The sequence below is a fragment of the Solanum dulcamara genome, chromosome 9 (genome assembly GCF_947179165.1).
Source record: "Solanum dulcamara chromosome 9, daSolDulc1.2, whole genome shotgun sequence".
Lineage (NCBI taxonomy): Eukaryota > Viridiplantae > Streptophyta > Magnoliopsida > Solanales > Solanaceae > Solanum > Solanum dulcamara.
Window position 1 is genome coordinate 41,260,753 of NC_077245.1, and position 22,297 is coordinate 41,283,049.

Here is a 22,297-nt window from a genome sequence, read left to right on the forward strand (position 1 = left end):
AAGTCTAAATTGGTCGCCGTTTTTTAAGAAAATACAAAAGGCGATGCCTTTCTTGCGTTTGTCGCCTCTTGCCTTTGTCGCCATTGTCGCCATTGTCGCCATGGCGTTGCCTTTTGAAGATCGCCTCACTACAAAGCTAATAGGTGATGAAGGGTCGCGTTGCCTCGAGGCGACCGCCTTTCACAACACTGGGTCATATTTAGGGGATTATACTAGTTTAAAGGAGAGAAACACCGAAGAGGAAAAGGAGATCCAATGAGGGGTAGAACAACGGCTCAAGCGACGTCGATCCTAAGCGTTATTCTATCTCTTCTCTTGTAATTTGTTAGTTCTTAGGTTTGTGCTACATGATTGTTGTAGTTTGATACTTGACTTGATTATATTGATTTAGTTATTCAATCTTGCTCTCAATTATCTTTTGTGTAGCTGACTTAGAGGGACTATCTACTAATCCAGAATTGAACTCATGAGAGGGAATTATATACTTCATAAAAGATTGGATAGGACTTGTTCTTGAACCTGGGCATCGGAAAATGGATTTGCGTTTAGAATAGAAATATACCTACTCGGCTTGCTTGGTCAGATAAAGGAAATATAATTATGTTCTTATTAATGATAATTCCATAGGGATATATGTGTTAAGAGTAATTTGAATAGGCAAATAAGGTCTCGGGAGAGTCTATAAGCAATAGAAAAATTAATTACTCAATTCTCATGGATAACTCAACAGAATTGTTAGCTACCATAACCCTAGGATCTCACATTCCCTTGAACTCTCCTCATGTTCTTTAGTTGCTTCTTTCATAGTGTCGTTGTAGTATTCCTTAGATATACTCACTTCTTGGAATAAATAATTTGTATTCAGTAAATAGTTAACAACACATCCACATGGGATCGGTACTCTACTTATCTCTTTATTACTTGTCAACCACGTATATTTACTTGTGTGATGGACCTGATCACCAATGAACCTGCAATCTTTCGGTCACGCTACACCTCATTGTCCCGAAAGATTTTCTTTTTTCCGCTGTATGCAAACATATGTGGTCAGAAATGATATGTGGTATACATAAAACTTTTCTGTTTATTTTCTCTTGGGCAGAGTGGGGATTTTACAATTCAATCAAGTAGGTCAGCAGAGAAGTTCACAACCAAGAAAATCAATAGATCTAAAGAAAGATAAAGACCCATCAAAGCACATATTTCCAAGAAAAATCACAATAGATTAAACAAACATGAAAGAACATATTCATTCCGATTGATTTGGTGGGATTATCAACTTCATTTTAAAAATGCAATAAAAAATGAAGAAAAAAAAACAAGAATAAAAGGGGCAGGAATTAACCTGAGTTGGAAAAGACGGATTGGGAGGAGCTGAAAAGCTTGGATGCACACAACCTCAAAGCCATCGCTGCTGTGTGTGTGTGTGTTTGAGAGAGAGACGGAGAGGAGTTCTATGAGGGGATTTCTACAGGCAGCTCTTTAATTCATAATGTATGCATAATCTCAAAGCTTGATTTCATAATCAAAATAATCATAGGACATGGGTTCATGTAAAAATCATTGAAAACATTAAATTATGATCAGATCATGCATAATAAAATCAATCGTTACATGTAAAGTTAAAATCAATTGAACCATGGAAGAATCATGAAAGCCCTAGAATTTAGGAAAATCATACATTGAGAAATTGAGGTTTCTTTGGGCCTCAATGGGTGAAGAAGAACCCATTGATGAATTCCCTCTATACCTTGACGAACCCTAGCCTTGAACTTGGAAGGGGAGACTTGAAGCTGGAAGAACGCTAGAATCACCTTGAGAGAACCTTGGAGAAGACTTTGAGAGCCTTTGGGATTTTGAGAGAATGAGAGTGAATGGGAGAAATTTGAAGTGTAAAAACAGTTATAGGGCTTAGGAATAGTCTAGAAACGATGTAGTCTAGATATTAAAAGAGTAAAGTTAAAATCAATTGAACCATGGAAGAATCATGAAAGCCCTAGAATTTAGAAAAATCATACATTGAGAAATTGAGGTTTCTTTGGGACTCAATGGGTGAAGAAGAACCCATTGATGAATTTTCCACATACCTTGACGAATCCTAGCCTTGAACTTGGAAGGGGAGACTTGAAGCTGGAAGAACTCTAGAATCACCTTGAGGGAACCTTGGAGAAGACTTTGAGAGCCATTGGGATTTTGAGAGAATGAGTGAATGGGAGAAATTTGAAGTGTAAAAACAGTTATGGGGCTTAGGAATAGTCTAGAAACGACGAGTCTAGATATTAAAAGAGTTGGAAAAGACCCAATTAGCCCTGAGAAAATAACTGTCTGGCAGGTTCTACCAGCCGTATAAACTTCTACGGTCCTTGAAGTGTTCTGTAGAAGACGGGAGGAAAAATTCTGAAATTTGAAGTTCACTCTACGACCCCTTTCTACAGTTCGTAAAGGGTTCTACGACTCATACTGGTCGTCCGTAAAAGGCAGGCGACTCTCTGAATTTCTGAAGTTTCAGAGCTTCAATCTACAGATCAGTCTACGGTCTGTAAACACTTCCACAATCCGTACAACCTTTCGTCCTGTGCAAGGTAAGTTTCCACTTTTTGAAGTTTTATCTATGGCCATGTCTACAGTTTGTGGAACCTTATACGAATCATACAACCTCTCGTAAACTATCCTTAAATCCAAATTTTCCTGAAGTCCAGTGGCATGATCTACGAACCCAACCACGGGCCGTACTGTTGGCTCGTAAAAAGTCATCTGAAACTTTACACTTTCCAGGCCTTCAAGGCTGTAACCACTACTGGTTTCCATGGCCCGTACAACCATCTACGGTCCGTACTTGGGCTCGTAGAACCAGTGCACTAACAACTTTTCTGCAACTTTCTTTCCAAATCAAATTTCCAACTTCCGAGGTGTTGCATTATAATACTATAGCTACCTGATTAAAGGTACCTTTTAAACAACCTGCTAATATTTTCAATTCTTCTCAGATTGCAGTAGTTCCGAATTGTAGTATTTTGGCAGCTGTTGGTCAGAGAATGGCTAGCACTCCTGGAGTCAGCGCTACACTTTTCACTGCACTTGCAAAGGTTTGACAATTTTCTACCCTTATCTATCTAAAAAATTCTCTATGTGACTATGTATGTGGCTGTATCTCGTGAAAACAACAGTAGCACAAACAAAATGTCATGCGAAGTTATACAAACCACTATAATATGAATAATGTAATTATATTGGATCCTGGTAATTTTTCTGAATGTCAGTCTTCAAAAAGTAGCATTTTAGTGCAGGCTAATATCAACATCCGTGCTATAGCTCAAGGTTGCACAGAGTACAACATTACAGTAGTTGTTAAGCGAGAAGATTGTGTAAGAGCCTTACGTGCTGTGCACTCAAAATTTTATTTGTCAAGAACAATAATTGCTGTGGGCATTGTTGGACCTGGATTGATTGGAGGCACATTGCTTGACCAATTAAAGGATCAGGTTTGTCAATTCAACCTTTTGTTAATTTGATCTTTCCTGTTTTGCTCTGACTTCTCCAATTGAAATTAAGTAGTTACTTTTTAAGTTACTTTTTAATCTTTGGTTATCATTTCTTTTATAATATTAATATCCATGACTGTTTCTAGAATATATTTTGATTTTCCCTCCATGCCCCTCAGTAATATTTTGAGTCTCCAGAATTTTGAAGGCTGATCTCAGGAACATAGCCCATAACTATCGTCAGAGGAAGGCCAAGTCCAATTTCACATTTCTATCTGTTCAGCTCTGAACAATAGGTGTTTCTTTCAAATTTGATTAGCACATAAAACTATACAATAAAATGATTTCTAACCTACTGCAATTGAAATTTTACCTGCCTTTTGCAACTTTGCTTTTAAATTTCAATTTTGACATGATTTCATTTGCTTGATGTTGGCTATTAATTTCTGGTCATGTATCGTTTAGAATCTCCTTGTTCTTTGATCACTCTTTTCTCCTCCCTTTTTGTGCCATGGAGTTTCCTTTGTTGCTAGTGGCTTACAAACATTTAGTATGCTGATTTTTATTCATAATTTTAGTGTCTTGAGTGATGTTTGCTATATTTATTGCTTTATTAACTTCTTTTATATAGAAAGTTGTTCCCCTTTCCCCATCCATTAAATTTCTAAAGATCTAATCTAGTTGAGACTTTCAGCATTTCCAAGCTGCAGGTCATTCTACTTTTCTTAAAAACTTTCTTGTTGTAGTAGTTTACTTCTCCTTATTTCTACATGTGCCGGAAGATGTGGTTAACTGTTTCAATTTTTTTAACACTACACAATATCAGCTAACAAGTCACACTTTATTTTAAACTTTTATGTCTATGTTAGCTTCTGTCTGATAAGGTCTTTTGCTTGTAAGGATGTTTCAAATGTTATTCTTCTGTTTGAGGAACAATATTTTTCACAGGTTATGGCACGTTGCCCCTCATTTTTAAATTAATAATATCTTTTCATAAACCATTTTGCTAGATATAAGCCGTGGTCAACAAATTGATGTTGTTTGTTTTATCTTTTCCCCCTTTGTTTACTCCTGGAAAAGAAATAAGTAGGAACCAAGAGAAGCGAGTAAAACACATAAGAACTAGCATAAGTAGAAAGAAACACATCAGGATATGATGGCCAAGTTTGCATGCCTGTTATACATGTTTTCCTGCTTATTGCTTAATTGTTTTCTTCTTTTTCTGAAGGGTCTCTTTCTGCAATGCCACAGTTCCAGTAAGGAATATTCTGGTGATCTGGTTCACTTGTTGTGGTTGTTAGTATGTTTGGAAGTGGACCTGAACCAGAGTATTTTTGTGTTTGATGTCATGGAGCCATCATAGTTTTTTTTTTCTGTTGGAATGTTGTTTGACATTTATTGAGGACACTATCAAAATATTGTATATGACTTGTTTCAAAGGTTAGAACTTTCGTGGAAAGACAATATGGCATGCATAGGAAAACCTTTCATTATTCTCTTACTAGTTGAATACTCTGCAAGCCTGCATATCTCTTCAAGTTCAAACACCTGGTCTTTCTCCCAGTAGCTTAGAATTATATTGGGTTAAATTGATTATGATTTTTTATGCATTAGTGCTGTGAATGCAACACTCAGGTTCTTGAGGAATACAAAACTAGAGTGCTAATTAACCGGTTAATTTCTTCTGCAATTTGTGGCAAGTTTTCAAGGAAAATTTGGTTAAAAGCGCTTCAACAATTTTCTTTCTTTGGCAGACAGCTGTCTTAAAGGAGAAATTCAACATTGACTTACGTGTGATGGGTATAACTGGAACGAGGACAATGCTACTGAGCGAGTCGTAAGTCTTGAAAGTCATATGTTCTTTTAGATGCTCACTGATGTATGTTATGCTTCTAATATGGCCTTAGGCCCAGCTTTGACATTGGGAAAAAACACTTTATGAATAAAAGATGAAAGAGCAGCACATTTAAGCATGCTGCAAGTTATTGATGAACTAAATAGAACTAAGTTGTTCTGTTGTTTGAACTAAGTTATCTGCAGTTAATCCTCCAAGAGAAGTTTTATTATGATTTGGTTTGCATGACAGTTTGTAAACCTTGCTTGCTGAGGTCGCAGAATAATGGAAGTCAAATTTCGAAATTTGTATTGCTTCAGTAAAATAATATTGAGATTTGTAGTCAATCTAAGGGGAGAAATATAGTCTTCTAAATTTCCTTCCATCTTATCCTTTCACTAGGAAAAAGGGATAAGAATAAAGTTTGAATGGCTTATTAAAAAGAACAAGAAAAAAAAGTTTGAATGGTTTATTTGGTTAGAAATACTTTTAAAATAATTGATTTGGTGTTAAATACGAGGGAGTTTGTTGAAGAATTATTAACAAAGAAAATACAAACTTAGTTTCAACTCAGAAGGATGACACTTCAAATGTTTCTTAGCTGGCTGGTTATAAATGCTGTACATATCGTCTATTGATAATATTAAATGCTTTTTAGGATTATGATGCTAAGGCATTCTTGTCAATGTTGACAGGGGTATTGACTTGTCAAGATGGAGAGAGCTGCTAAGTGTAAAAGGAGAAATGACCGACATGAATAAGTTTGTTCACCATGTACGTGGCAATCATTTTATCCCAAACACTGTAATGGTGGACTGCACTGCAGACTCTGATATCGCAAGCCATTACTTTAGCTGGTTGCATAGAGGAATACATGTTGTCACCCCGAATAAAAAGGCTAATTCAGGACCGCTAGACCAGGTAACTAAGTACTTTCATATTGCCCGCTTTCTGGAAATAGATCTTCAACTTTTCATCATTTTCTGGTAATTTTTTGCTTTCACCTTCTTTCCACTCAATCATAGAGGGAAAAGATGACAATTTTTGGAAGTGTTGTATTTCTCTCTTCACTGAAAATTATGAAATAGTTGAGTATTGCATTTTTCTTTCCGTAATTGCTTCCAGTACTTGAAGCTGAGAGCTCTACAGCGTCAATCATACACTCATTACTTCTATGAAGCTACCGTTGGAGCTGGTCTACCAATCATTAGCACCTTACGCGGACTTCTTGAAACTGGGGACAAGATCTTGCGGATTGAGGGCATTTTTAGGTTGGTACATTGTGATTTGCACTTGTTGCAAATTTCTAAATATAAAATTGTTACTGATAAGGTGACTCATGCTTCACTATCTCATGCACTATGGGAAATAAAATTTGTTAGTTTGGTTTCCTCGTATTCAGTTTATTTTCTCTCGTTTTTGCAGTGGAACTTTGAGTTACATATTCAATAACTTTACAAACTCAAGGGCGTTCAGCCAAGTTGTGAAGGAGGCAAAAGAGGCGGGTTATACTGAACCAGATCCAAGGGATGACCTATCTGGAATAGATGTTGCCAGAAAGGTATTTGGTGATGGTTTCAAGTATTTTATTTCTTTTCATTGATAGCCTAAATAACTACAACAACAACAACATACCCAATGTAATTCCACAAGTGGGGTTTGGGGTGTTAGGGTAGAAGGTTAATAGGGGTAGAGTGTTGTCTTTCCTTTGTTATCTACTGTCATATATTGTGTATTGTGTTTCGATTATCACATTACTTGTTGGTATTGTTCCTTTCGTGTAGACGTTATACTACTTTTTATATTTTACTGTTATGCTTTCTTCACTGTTTTCTTCCTCTTTTAGTCGAGTTTGATGCACTTGAGCCGAGGGTTTTTCGGAAACAACCTCTCTACCTCCACGAGGTAGTGGTAAGGTCTGCGTACATCCTACCCTCCCCAGTCTCCACTTTAATGGGATTTCACAGGGTATGTTGTTGTTGGGTCTGGGGAGAATAAGATGTACTCAGATTCTTACCCCTATCTTTGTATGGTAGAGAGTCCGTTTCCGATATATCCTCGGTAGCCTAAAGTAAACTGATTCATCATTTCCATTTTCCCACTAAGTCTGTGATTTGCATTCTGCAGAAAATGACATCTTGGGAGCACTACATGGCCAGAGTATAATACTCTGATTTTATCCTTAAAGATGGTCCCTGTATAATGAAAATCTAAGTCATGAATTTGTGTTGCAAATACCATACTGATCAATTTGTTTCTGTCCATATACTATGTCCAGCTGATGCTGTTACTTGTGCAGATTTTCCTTGTCATCCAAAACATAAAAAATTAAAACAAGTCCTGGTTCCACAGCTATTAGTTCTATACTTTCTTATACAATGGCTTCCCTGTTCCAGGTGATAATTCTTGCTAGGGAAAGTGGGTTACAGCTAGAACTTTCAGATATCCCCATTCAGAGCCTTGTGCCTGAACCATTAAGGGTGAGTTCTTCGTTTAATTATGTGCAGCATTAGTTAGATAGCTGTTTTCCCCCATAAAGTAATTTTTGGCTGTTTTTTTCAGGCTAGTGCATCTCCCGAGGAATTTATGCAGCAGTTGCCACAATTTGATCAACAGTTGGCTGCGCAGAGGCAAGAGGCTGAAGACACTGGGGAGGTGAGTACTCTGGACTTAAGTTTTGCAGAAATGAGCTTGAATGTTACAGATACTTTGTTTTGTGATGGTCATCTTGTGTTATGTACCTTTTCTATCTGATTTTTCCAATTAGATTGTAATTTGGAGAAGTTAGCTCAGAATTTTGTTACAACACATATGAGAGGCAGTGCTGGATTCAATTAGTTAGTTATAACTACTTTTCCCGCCAATTCTCATTCCTAGCAATTTCGATTAGATATAAGCTGGGTTCATTAGCCTTTTGTAATCATCTTTTGGAGAATCAATCAGAAACCAGTCACTTGCTACTTCTTCTATTTGGGTATTTGTTCAGGAACTCCCAAGTTGTTCCTTAGAATATCACAATTTCTTCTTTTTTCTGTGAGATTGTATCATTGGTATCAAAGCCATCGCTCCTTGGATTGGTGGAATGGGTGATCACAGTACAAGAATGCAAGAGATGAGAAGGGAAATCGATAATTTGAAGGGCTACATGGATGGAGTAGTGGGATCTGTGATAGAATCGGGCAGAACAGTTGATTTGGAGGTCACGAAGGCCATGGATGAGAGATCAAAAAGATGATCGCTGCTATGTCAGCAGGAAAACTTGCTGAACCTGAAATTAACAAGGGGAAAAATGGAGAATTGCCTCCTGTGAGGGAAAATGGAGTCAGAAGGCCTGAAGTAATGAGGGGAGGAATATCAGTTACCCACACAGAATTATCAAGTAGAATTTCCCAAATTTGATGGTTGTGGGTTGTGAGACTGGCGGTACAAATGTGACCAGTTGTTTGAAGTGGATGAGATACCAACAACTTCTCAAGTCAAATTGGCTTCTTGTTGATTGGAGGGAAAAGCATTGTTGTGGCATCAAACCTACGTGAAGAATCGACTTACCAGGGAATGTCCAAGTTGGGGAGAATATGTGAAATGGTTGGACTCCAGGTTTGGGACAGAGCTGTTTGATGACCTTACGGGGGATTCCAAGTTGGGGAGAATATGTGAAATGCTTCTACTCCAAGTTTGGGACAGAGCTGTTTGATGATCCTACGGGGGATTCCACAGACCTTCGACAAGTATCATTTGTACAAGATTATGTTGATACATTTGATGAACTGTTAACTAGAGTAGAATTGGCAGATGACTATGTGGTGGGCTGTTTTATTAGGGGATTGAAGCTTGAAATTGGGCTAATTGTGAAGATGTTTGCTCCTAGGTCCCCCGTTGTCATGCCTCAAATCCCATTAGACGGACAAGCACCCGATGCCTTCACGACTCGGGAGAACTAGCTTACAACCTGTACTTACCATGCAAATAAATATGAAAATCATGAAGCTTGATACGTATATAAGATACAGTAGGAAAGGCCAACATACCTAGGGACATAACTTATGTACATGATTTGGCCGTTGAGACCACAATTGTCAAGGAACCTGTCACGACCCAAAAACTGAGGTCATGATGGCACACATCTCAAAACCCAATCTGATGTGTAACCCTAAAAATAAAACTCATACAAGACTCCCAAAGGGGAAAGTGATGCCACGATTTAAATAAAAAGAAAAAAAACAATGAAGAATTTATCCCAAAACCTGGTGTCATAAGTATAAAGAGCATCTAATACAAGGTTCGAATCTGAAGATACAACATAAGTCTCTGAATGATACAAAAGACTGAAAAATAAAGATAGACTAGTGACGATTCGAATTCTGGGACCTCACCACTAATCTAAGAATACACAATCCGCTAGAATATTAACTGCCACGTGAGGTACCCCGACTAGTATCTGCATCAAAAAGGGATACAAAAGTAGGGGTGAGTACAATTCACATGTACTCAGTAGGTTTTAGCTGACTGAGTAGAAGGAATTAATCAAACCTGTGAAATAAACTAAGGAACGTTTCCACCTGCATACAGAAAAGTCCCACTTCGGCATCGGTGCCGCCATTTTATATATATAGTGGCACGAGTAAAGTAAACCCATAATAACAGCTCATAATCATAATTAATCAAATAATTCAAGCAGCACAAATATCAATGTAATGCAATGCAATATGATGATGCAATGATGTGGTGGTACGGTGGAATCAAGATTGTCGTATACACCTGCTGAGCTATGCTACCAAGCAGGACCCATGGGGGTCTCACAGACCATATACCTCAATCACAATATCTCATTATCCTTGCCACCTCCTCGTGGTCAAGGGATCACAATGCATCCACTACCCTGCCGGAAAACCGCCTCGGTCAGGGACTCAAGATACAAAGGTTGAAATCACAATGCATCCACTACCCTGCCGGAAAACTGCCTCGGTCAGGGACTCAAGATACAAAGGTTTAAAGGTGTTTCATTTTCTTTCTCAAAAAGAATTTCCATATTTCTCAACTTCCCATGTTTCATGATATGATGAATGAGGATGAATGCATCAAAACGCATATGGCATGGAAGTAATATTCAACTCACATGTGGTATAAGGTTCAAAGTTCTCAAAACTTAACCTACACATGATATTCACCCTCAATAAATAGTAACGGGAAGGAAACACTTTCTTTTAAATATTCACCCCTTTCTCAACAATATTTCAATACTCAAGTATGCTCAAAAAACCCAACTCAATCTCTCAGGCGGCATCACAAGTCAAATAATATACTCAAGCCTCTCTCTTAGGCAAATCACAAATCACATGCTCTCAAAGCAAATAAGATAACAAATAAGGCCCCCACACGGGCTATGTAATACGAATAAACCCCCACACGGCAACACATTAATAAATAAGCCCCCACACGGGCATCACAATATATATAACATTCTCAACTCATACTACAACCCCATCCCAAAGTCTATAACATATGAATGACTAATTACCCCATCTCAATCTCAAAGAAAGATAGCCAAACCTACCTCAATTGCCGAAACCGCACTCGAATACCTCCACCGGACAAGCAACTCTCGAATTCAGCGCCCGGAATGACAACCCACTATCAACAATGAAACATACACGTCACAAGGAGTCCAATGACACCCATATTGATAGGTTTCGGAACCGGGGGTAAAATGGTCCAAAAATTAACTATTTTCGAAAAGGGTCAAATCTGGAAATTTATTGAACAATCCCATTCTATTGGTAATAAGGAACTCATGGTTGAAAAACCCATAAAAATAAAGCTCAAAACGAGTTGGAAATCACAATTTTCCTTAAATTCGGATTAGGGAAAAAACAAAGATTTTTGGGGTTTGAAACTAACATTTAAGAGTTATAATCGTCAAAAACTTAATGAAAAAGGAAGGTTTTAGGTCAAAAATCACTTTACCCAACACTTTGCCTCGAAAATCTCTTCTCAAATCACCTCAAAGAGTTCAATAACTCAAACAAATGATGAAAAATATTGAAATGGGAAGAAAGGGACATTTTCTGCCCAAAAAGTTACTGTTCACGCGTGTTACTGTTCACGCGTGTTTTGTACAAATTTTCGAAAATCACCCTCAAGGTCATTACAGAACCAAACATAACTTCACTACATACATGAATCTACAAAGCCTCTATAAGATAGAGAAACTTAGTCTAGGTCGGGACAGGCCCTGCCGTAATAACTAATATACAATACCAAAATGCATCTACCAAAGACTCTGTACAGCCCCGAATCAACTTGGAGCTCACCAAAATTAGCTGAGTGTCGTGTGCTCCTATTGAGGAGGTCTGCTAGCTGGAGTACCTGTACCTGTGGCATGAAACATACCGTCCCCCGTGAGGGACGTCAGTACGAAAGAATGTACTGAATATGTAAGGAAGTAGCATATGTAAATCAAGAACTCAAATAAATCCAGTATCAATACCTCAATGTATAAATTAGAATAAATACCTTTGTTTATTCTTGTGGAATCATGTGCGTTATATTCTTTTCTTTATTCTTCTGTGCTTTATAATCTTTGTAAGGCATGTGATACAAATGACCAACTGATCAGTGGTAAGAGAGGATGACCCATGCTAGGCATTTAGACCCTTGGGATGCGGTACTCATAAATATATAAATGGGATTGGCCCATGCTAGGCTTTCGCCCCTAGGCTGCCACCCTTATTCACAAATTGGGATCAACCCTAGGCTTTCGCCCCTGGGCTGCCACCCGTACTGTACAGATTGCTCCTCGTTCTTTAATCTTTAAAATTGTTATTTTGGTGGTCATGATCATTTTTAAGCTTTGGAACTATGGACCAATAGTATAAGACATGGGAATATCACTTAAGGCAGTACAACGACATAAGGAACAAATGTGACATCAATGTAATAACTTAGGAGTTTAAATGACACAATTGACTCTACGAAGCTTACTGTTGAAAGTACATTTTTCATACTAGTGCTTGGAAAAGTAAAACTGCAGATCTAATAGTAGCACATACCGAGGTCTTTTGACACACAAGAAAGAGGGGAAAAAAGAATGTTAGCTACGTTGGAGATTGTATGCTGCCACTATGTATCTTTTACTTGGAAGAGCACCTAGGAAGCTCACTTGTTGGTAGTCACACAATGATTTCATGCCAAAAAATATGGAATCAAATACATACCTTGATGTACCACTCGGATAGTGCAACGAATTAACCTCCTTCCTTTTAGATTATTAATCTACAATGCAATAAGTAATAAAATTAGTAGTAGTAGCTAATCAACAGATTTACGCTACTTGATCTCAGTAAACCAGTAAACCCATACTTTATCAAACCAAGGGTATCCTTTCCCTCCCTTCTCCTCTAATTACGTCTATATACCATACAACCTTCTTATAAGGAGCCACAAAACTCCTTGGACTTCATAACACATACAAAATATTATACCAAAGTATGGCGGGCAGCACACTCATGCAATACTCGATTAAGTGGTATATCGCCATCCTCTACGTTTTGTCCTTTAAGAAGTCCTCATAACTTCTTCACACCTCCAGCTATACACCTCTATTATAATATACTTAAAACAGTAGCTAAACATCATAGTGTGGCAGAAGAAATCTGAAATCATGGCATCCAACCATTGTTCAATGAGTTCCAATTAACATTACATTTAAAATACTCCAATGAACTCACAATTGAAGTTAAAGGGGAATCCCCTCCATGGCTGTCCCAACATGCACAAACTACCACAACATCCTCCCCAAGATTACACCATGTAAGAGGAACAATCCCAAGTTCACTAACACATACCAAACGTCCTAATTAACTCAAGCACAAGAGAGGGAGAAAATTGCAGTGTACCTTACTTGGCGGAGATTTTTATTCTCTTAGTTTATACCCTCCAAGTGCTTGAACTCTCCTACAATCTTAGCTTAAAAATAGGGATATTTAAGAACCCTAATGTATTTTATGACTACTATAAGAAGCTAAGAGAAAACAAGAGAGAACCCTAGAGAATCAGATTTTTTTTCCAAGTTAAAAATGAGTGAAATGAGCTGATCTCAATCACTTTTAAAGAGAACTTCTTTGGCCGACCTTCACACTTATTTTGGGCCATAATTTATCAAGTAGGTGATGCACCTACTTGGACTTTTTACTTGGGCCTTTGTGGACTTATGTTTATTAGGCCTTGGCTGCCCATTTTCCCTTTATTTTTCAATTCAACTTGGGCCAGAATTAATGCAAGTAGGTGGTAGTGTATTTGGCCCAATAATCTGTCCAAAAGTGTTTTAGTAGGTGATACATCTACTTGGTCCTTAGGCTGGTCAATAAGTCTAAGTAGGTGATGCACCTAATTGTCACCTACTAGCTTAGTTAAGTCAAGCAAACAACTTATTTTATTCCATTTCTAAATCTTAATCTCTTTTGCTTTAGCCTAACACTTCACTTTAAAGTTTAAATCCAAATACCACCTTACTACCTCGAGTTTAAATACTTCCGTCAAGGTTAACTTTGAGTATACATGCTGAAATGTGCAAAGCGTTATAACACCTTCCAATCTATGTTAAGCCAGCACTACTCATATAAAAAACATGGTCCATCACCTACACGATGAGGCTATATCAAGTGTCATATGAATAGAACTATCATATGGAGAATACGGGGTGTTACACCCGTCTGTACAGAGGGCTATTAGCTTTAGCCAGAATCCAAGAACAAACCCTAGCCTTACAACAACCACCATCTAACAAAAATAGCTACCCTTCCAGCCCCTCCCTACCTAGATCAAATTACAGAAATCCAGCATTTTCCCAACCTACCACCAGCCATCCCATAACCAAAACCAACCCTTCCCAGGCCTAAGTTACTCACCAAAGTAATCCTTAGATCAAAATTGTTGACTCCTACTGAGATGGATGAAAGGAGAGCAAAGGGATTTGTCACGCCCCAAAACTAGGGGAGGCGCTACTGGCACTCGATACTGTATTCGATTGAGTTAGCCACTGAACATACTAGCTAACTAAACTGGGGCCCAAAAGATTGGGCAGCACAACATCTGAAATATAAGTCTGGACTGTTAAAGTCATGACTTGAATAACAATAAGTCAGATAAACAAAGGTAGATAAGCCAAAATGATAAAGTACTAGGTAGCTGACGAGGCCGTAATTGAAGACATACATGCACACACACATATATATACATGCCAAGCCTATGGGCTAGAGACTGAAAGCTGTAAAAAGGAAACCTAGAATACTGTGTCCACAATAGCCACTAAGAGTGTCATAAGCACTGTCAGGACAAAGCCCCGGTTATACCTAAACTGTACAACAAAAATAATCATCCTATGAAAGCTCCAGCAAGAGGTGGAGCTTACCAACTCACAGCTGAACCCAGAATCCTAATGGAGGGGTCGATTAGAATCCCGAACTGGACCTGCACGCATGAAACAAAAATGAAGTGTCCCCAGGATACGGCCACAGGACATCAGTGCGAATAAAAATGTACTGGTATGTAAGACAGAAAGTAGAATCATAAATAGCTACTGTAAAAAGGGTAATCGAGATACCACCCGACACTGAAACTCTGATAGCCTCCATGGTTGACAACTGACCTCATAGTAATCAAACATGCATGGTATGCTCGTGTAATAGTATGTTGTGATTACATATATATATATATATATATACTGATGCAAATGCATGACATACTCAACCAAATGCTAGCAATGGCGGTCTCTTCCGGTAGCTAACCGGCATCATATTGCCAACCTGTGGCCATCTGTACAATAAATATAATCTTCTGGGCATAGGCCCCTTACCTTCGATTATAGCTCAGAGTCCATGCATAACATGCCATGTATGATATGAACTTTGAATGCACATATTAGGCCATTACAAAAACTTAGCCAATCGCTCATTAGTACTCTTATTCTCATAATCACTTTCGTATCACATACAAATGTCTCGTGGAACCTCATATGTTTTTCAAATAAGCTTGAAAACTTAACTCGACTTTTTAGAAAGATAACTTAACCCTGAAGATGTTCATAAAGAGCTTAATGTGCTTCACTTAGTTCTTGTTCCTGATTCCTTGATAATTAGTGAAAGACAAAATTTTCAAAAATAAAGTGTTTTAGTAGTTTAAACGTGAAAATTATATTTGAGATTTTTGGAATCGACGTGTTACTTTAAAGTTTTTAAAATACATTTTAACAAGGAAGAAGGACTGATCGCAAATACTGAGTGCCTTTCATAATATTTTTAAGTCACACCACCCAAAGACGAATAAGAATTCATACATATGGACATATGGTCAAGAAAGCCGACAAAATGACATATAAATATGTCGAATACCCTATTTAGCCGAACAAGTGAAATATCAACCTAATAGCATCATGAAAATACTTAACCTGCGATCACAATGCCTTTCACAGAAAGTCTTCCTAGCAATAGAATAGTAAAATATCACATTTGGCGTTTTAGGAATTTCCCAGAATTCATGCTAAAAGGAAGGATGAAGCTTAGCCTTAACATACTTTTCCAACGAACGTTCGAATGCCCGTAGTTCCTTCACGAAAGTTGTTCCTTACATCCTAAGCTTCACAAACACTATATATACGCAGCTTATACGCACCTATAAACAATTTATAATTGAGCTTAAATCGGCAGATTTGCCATAGGATTATAACTTGGAGAAACGTTTGTAGCACTTCATAAAAACGATCATAAAAGAGTCGCGAGATGATACCTTTGAAAAACAAGTGTAAAGCTTGAAAAAACACCATAAACTATGAAGTCCTATCTTCCAAAAATAGCTCAACACGTAGCTAATGGAAGGGGAAAACGATTGCCACGCGTAGAGATCGCGTTTCTAGGCACGAGGGCAAACTTTAATGATAGAAATCGCTAAAAACACACCTAATCATTCAAGAACACCATGGAACCTTCTCTTCAGTTTGTTCACTGTTTATGAGCCGAAATGAAATGTTTTGATGGCTTAAAACATCCAAATGCTGACTTGACCAAATTTTTGACCCGACTCGGTTCGTACCTGGTTTCAGCTTAAACAGTCCGTGGTAAAATTGTTATAACTTTTTACTCTGATGTCGGTTTGACGTGCCCTTTTTTGGTTGCAAACTAGACTTGTAGACCTTCGATTTGATAGGTCATGGGCCCATTACTCTTTATATATTGAGAGAAATGATCTGAGACATTTGACCCAAATTTTTAAAAAATTAACTATAACTTTTGCCTACCTTTATTTTGCAACTAGCTTGACTTCAAAACGTAACATACGACCATTGTGCTATTATAATACCTCATAACACATTATTCTTAGCATATTAGACACTCTTAGTCTTATCCCGAAGGTGCAAGTTATTTTATACCTTCCGAACAGGTGGGGTGCTACCTGAGCCATTTCTTTAACCACGAACCTTTTTTTTAAGGGATTCCTTTTACTTAAAACTTTAGTTCAATTTCTTGATATTACCAGACATTTGCAGTATTATTCTCCCGATGTGCTATACCAAGTCATATACACCTTATATAACAATGCCACGTTACATATATTATGCAAGAAAAAAAAACCACAGGGTTTCACAGGATTGTGTTTCAATTGTGATGAAAAATTCACTGTTGGTAATATATGTAAGAGGAAAAGACAACTATTTCAATTGAATTGGAGTTGTCTATGGAGGAAGAGATCAATGAAGAAGACTGTATGATAGATCCTTCTCAAATGCTGTCAATGATAGACCAAGGGTTGGTTACTGACTCTGAAGGATTCATCATGCCATATCTGTCTGTGCATGCTATGAATGGCATATATGACTTCAGAACTACGAGGGTCACCACATCTCTAAAGGGAAAGGCCATACAAGTTTTGATTGATACAGGAAGTACTCACAACTTTCTGGACCTCAACACAGCTTATAGGTTGTGGTGTTGCTCGACAACCATTAACCCTTTTGCTGTGTCTGTAGCAGATGGGAACAAAGTCAACAACAACTATGTGTGTAAACGGTTAACTTAGAAAATGCAAGGTGTGGTGTTTGAGTCTGATATGCTGGTTTTAACTATTGGAGGTTGTAACATGGTGCTGGGCACACAATGTTTTATTACACTGGGGGACATTGTATGGAATTTTAGGTAGCTAAAAATGGAGTTTACTCTCATCGGACAGAAGGTGTCTCAAAGGTTTCCAACCTCCTGCTGCTAAACTATTCCAGCAAAGCATTGTTGGCCCCATAGATAGATGATAGCCACTTGATTATGGAAGGGTAGGTAGAAGACCCTGCAACCCCTGAAGACTTACAAATGGTGTTAGATAAGTATGAGGATCTTTTTAAAGTTCCTTCTGAACTACCACCCTCTAGACAACATGACCACAAGATTTTACCGAAGGAGGGTACTTCACCAAAAAACATTAGGCCTTATATGTATCCTGTAATTCAGAAGGATGAGATTGAAAAGATGGTGGAGGAACTGCTTGAATCAGAGTTATAAGGAATAGTATTAACCTCTATTCTTCTCCAATTGTGATGGTAAAAAAGAAGGATGGTACACGAATGCTGTGTGTAGACTACAGGGAGTTGGACAACAGCATAGTGAAGAATAAATTCCCAATTCCTGTGATAGAGGATCTACTGGATGAGCTACATGGCGCTGAGTACTTTTCAAAGCTGGACTTGAGGTCTGGCTACCATCAGATTAGGATGGTTGAGGAGGATATTCCCAAGACTGCATTCACGACACACCATAGACATTATGAGTTTTGGTCATGCCATTTGGCTTAGCCAATGCTCTTTCTACTTTCCAAAGCTTGATGAACCAGGTTTTCTCTCCTTATCTCAGGAAATTCATCCTGGTATTTTTTGATGACATGTTGATATACAGTTCTAGCTAGAGGGATCATTTGTTGCACTTGGAAGAGAGGTTTTCAGGACACAGAGAGCCAACAAACTTTGTCAAAAAAAGCAAGTGTGCTTTTGGGTTAACTCAAGTTAATTACTTGGGACACATCATTTCAGTGCATGGTGTTGCTATGGATGGCCAGAAGGTTATGCTGTTCTCAGTTGGCAACAACCAACAACCATTAAAGCTATAAGGGGGTTCCTTGGCTTCACTGGATAGTATAGAAGGTTTGTCCAAGGCTATGGGAGCATTGCTAGACCCCTCACTGACTTGCTAAAGAGAAGGAAGTTTCAGTTGGTCTGACACTGCCACTCAGGCTTTTGAACAACTGATTACATCAGCCCTCATCCTTGCTCTTCCTGATTTCACTAAAGAGTTTGTGGTAGAGACTGATGCCTCAGGAGATGGCATTGGAGCAGTGTTGACTCAAGAGGGCAAATCTATTGCTTCTTTTAGTCGGGGCTTATCCATGAATGACAAAGCTTTGTCAGTCTATGAAAGGGAGTTGTTGGCATTAGTTACTACAGTACAGAAGTGGAGGCCTTATTTGTTGGGAAGGCACTTTATTATCAAGACAAACCATCACTACCTTAAATTCCTATTGGAGTAGAGGGTAAATAACACCTAGCCCGCAGAAATGGTTGGTGAAATTGCTTGGCTATGACTATGACATTTCTTATAAAAAAGGGAAAGAAAACATTGCGGCTGATGCCTTCTCCATAAAAAGAGGAGCCACCCCAGCTGTTTAGCATATCTGGTGTGCAGGTTGCCCTACTGGATGAGGTCAAGCTGACTTGGAGTCAGGACCCTCAATTACAGAAGCTACTGCAAGCAATCAATGCAGGGACTACTCACAAGGCTTACTATAAATTGCAAGGGGGCATACTGAGTAGAAAGGGTAAGATTATGGTTGGCCACAATCCTAACATCAGAAAGCAACTTATTGCTTTCTACCGTGGGAGCTCAATAGGGGGTCATTCAGGCATTTCTGCCACCTTGAAGAGTCTCAAGCAGGAGTTTTATGCGAAGAAAATGAAGCAGGATGTTTATGTTTTTGTAAGGGAGTGTGAGGTGTGCCAGAGGTGTAAACATGAGAATGTTGCTTCCTTCACCTGGCCTACTCCAACCTCTTCCCATCCCTGATATGGTATGGCAGGATAGCTCCATGGATTGGATAGAGGGGCTACCTAAAGCTGCAAACAAGAATGTGATTTTTGTAGTAGTGGATTAGCTCAGTATGGCTGCTCACTTCATGACCCTCGAGCACCCTTAGTCTTCCTTAGATGTGGCTAAGGTGTTTTTGGACACTGTCTTCAGACTACATGGTATGCCAAATTCCATTGTGTCTGACAGGGATGTGATCTTTACTAGCAAGTTCTGGATGGAATTGTTCAAGCTACAGAAGGTCTCATTGCTGACTTCCAACGCCACCGATGGATAGACTCAGGTTGTCAACAGGGGTCTTGAGTGTTACCTCAGCTGCATGACATTTGAGAAACCTAAGGAATGGCTGCAGTGGATACCATTAGCAGAATGGTGGTACAGTGCCACCTATCACTTCTCTACACAGATGAATCCTTATGAAGTAGTGTATGGCCAGAAACCACCCCCTTGCTTTTCTACATGCCTTCTGATTCCCACTTGGAGACTGTTGACAGAAGTTTACAGGCTAGAGAGGCCACTTTGAGAGCCTTGAAGTGTCATTTTCTCAGGGCTCAGAATAGGATGAAGGTGTAGGCTGAGAAGAAGAGAACTGACATGTCCTATGCCATTGGTGATTGGGTATATGTCAAGCTTCAATCCTACAGACAGTTCTCCCTCAAAGATCACTCCTTTCAGAAACTCTCAGCCAAGTTATATGAACCATTTCAGGTTATTGCTAGAGTGGGACTTGTTGCCTATACGTAGGCTTTGCCTCCTCAATCTAAAGTTCACTCCACTTTCCACATATCTCAGCTGAAGAAGCATCTAGGTAATCACATTGCTTCAGTTCACCTTCCTGAGGTTCATTCAGACTCTGGTCAGGTTTTGTTAGCACTTGAGTCCATCTTAGCCAGGAGGATGGCCCCAAAGAGGGGCAGAGGGCTATCGCTCAGGTGCTTGTCAACTTGCTGAACAGTTCAGAAGAGGATAGTACTTGGGAAGATGCAGGATTTCACCTTGAAGTTTCCAGATTTTCATCCTTGAGGACAAGGATTCTAAGGCATTGTTGTGTATCTTTTCTATCTGATTTTCCAATTAGATTGTAATTAGGAGAAGTTAACTCATAATTCTGTTACAACACACATGAGAGGCATGTGCTGGATTCAATTAGTTATAACTACTACCACCAATTCTCATTCCTTGCAATTTCAATTAGATATAAGCTGGGCTCATTAGCCTTTTGTAATCATCTTTTGGGGAATTAATTTGAAATCAGTCAACTGCTACTTCTTCTTCTCTTTGGGTATTTGTTCAGGAACTCTCAAGTTGTTCCTTAGACTATCACAATTTCTTCATTTCTTTTTTTTGAGATCGTATTATCTTCTCTGAAAGAAACCTACTCTCGTACTCCTTCCATCAGAAATTGATGTTTGCCTTTCAATTGCAAAAAAAATCATTTTCCAAGAATGGGAAGTTCTCCCACACATTACACAACTATGGAAACTTTACATGGGACTCATTTGACACTTCACATTCAAACTTTTTCTCTATACTCTTGAAAATGCTGAAGCTGACGATAATTTTCTAACTTTGGCAAACACACCTTTTCCCATGCCATTTTAATATCTGTACTATGTTGAACGTGGAAGTTAAATTTAGGATGTAATACAACTTTTAATAAGATAGAGAACAATAGGAAAGAGAGAAGCATGAAATATTTGCGTATTTCACTCGTTAAAAATTATTGCATAGCTGATTCATTTTGCATTTCAATCAAAGAATTGCCTGATTATTCATAGAATGTAGAGCTGTTACTGATTTGATTCAATCTTTTGTGGCAAAAACTGAGTGAGAGAAGTTTTGCTGGAAGATGCCTGGAGATCTTAGAAATTGTTTGTCTAATGTAATGGTTGTTTAGGTCACAAGCATCATCTTTGTGTGGTTCAATCTATTTCAGCAGCAGCACATCTGCACATGCATGACAAAGTATTTTCCGTCTCAAAATTGTTACCATTTGTTGGAGTAGGTCACTTTGCATGTATTATATGATCTGCTTTCTTGTATTTGTCCATTTTTATATGAAAAATTGATGTGTGATGAAGGTTTTGAGATACGTTGGAGTTGTGGATGTTGTCAACGGAAAAGGGACTGTTGAGCTGCAAAGATACAACAAAGAGCATCCATTTGCACAACTCTCTGGATCAGATAACATAATTGCATTCACAACTGAAAGATATGCGAAGCAACCTCTAATAGTGCGTGGTCCTGGTGCTGGGGCTGATGTGACAGCCGGTGGAGTATTCTGTGACATCTTGCGGCTTGCATCATATCTTGGCGCTCCATCATAATTCATTTACTGCGATCCACTTAATCTGCCTTTCTGAGTACCATCAGGTTTTCTTCTGCCACTGTAATGTTTCACATGAATGGTGTTGCAGTTTCAGCAAAAGTGTGGCTCACTCTGTGACTAGGTTGACTAGGCTCTCCTCTTCTTCTATAGGAGTTATTGTAACTTGCTCATTTATGAATTGGTTTGATTAAGCTGTATTTTGGCCGAGATGCACATATATTGCAGGGATACTCCCTTTTTAGTAAAGTAGATTGGTGATGTATTTCGATGCAATCAAGTGTTCAAGGCATTGTTTCTCTCGACTGTCTAGAGTTAATTACTCCATATTCGTGCTTCCTTTGCTCAAATCTGTTGTATGAGCTCATAGTTGCAATTTCATTAAGGAGAGAGTCTCAAAGTTGTGTTTTGATAATTTCCAAATTTTGCATTACTTCAAATTAGGAGATCTGCACAAATAGGATACTTCAACAACGCCATTTAATTTTTTTCCTTGTTTAAGGAATTTGTGCAAAAACATCTTGAGCATAACCTTGGTACA

At 38.4% G+C, this 22,297-nt stretch overlaps 1 protein-coding gene across 1 annotated transcript in view; it reads left to right on the plus strand.

Moving 5' to 3' along the window:
• Window positions 1-22,083, plus strand: part of LOC129902291 (bifunctional aspartokinase/homoserine dehydrogenase, chloroplastic-like) — a 36,011-nt gene extending 13,928 nt beyond the window's left edge. The window contains exons 10-18 of the mRNA XM_055977461.1: window positions 2,988-3,086; window positions 3,288-3,482; window positions 5,237-5,319; window positions 6,012-6,237; window positions 6,442-6,587; window positions 6,742-6,877; window positions 7,713-7,796; window positions 7,879-7,971; window positions 21,512-22,083. Coding sequence (XP_055833436.1) covers window positions 2,988-3,086; window positions 3,288-3,482; window positions 5,237-5,319; window positions 6,012-6,237; window positions 6,442-6,587; window positions 6,742-6,877; window positions 7,713-7,796; window positions 7,879-7,971; window positions 21,512-21,757 — 1,308 coding nt within the window. The 3' untranslated portion in view covers window positions 21,758-22,083. The remainder of the gene's footprint in view (window positions 1-2,987; window positions 3,087-3,287; window positions 3,483-5,236; window positions 5,320-6,011; window positions 6,238-6,441; window positions 6,588-6,741; window positions 6,878-7,712; window positions 7,797-7,878; window positions 7,972-21,511) is intronic.
• The last annotated feature ends 214 nt before the right edge of the window (window positions 22,084-22,297 follow it).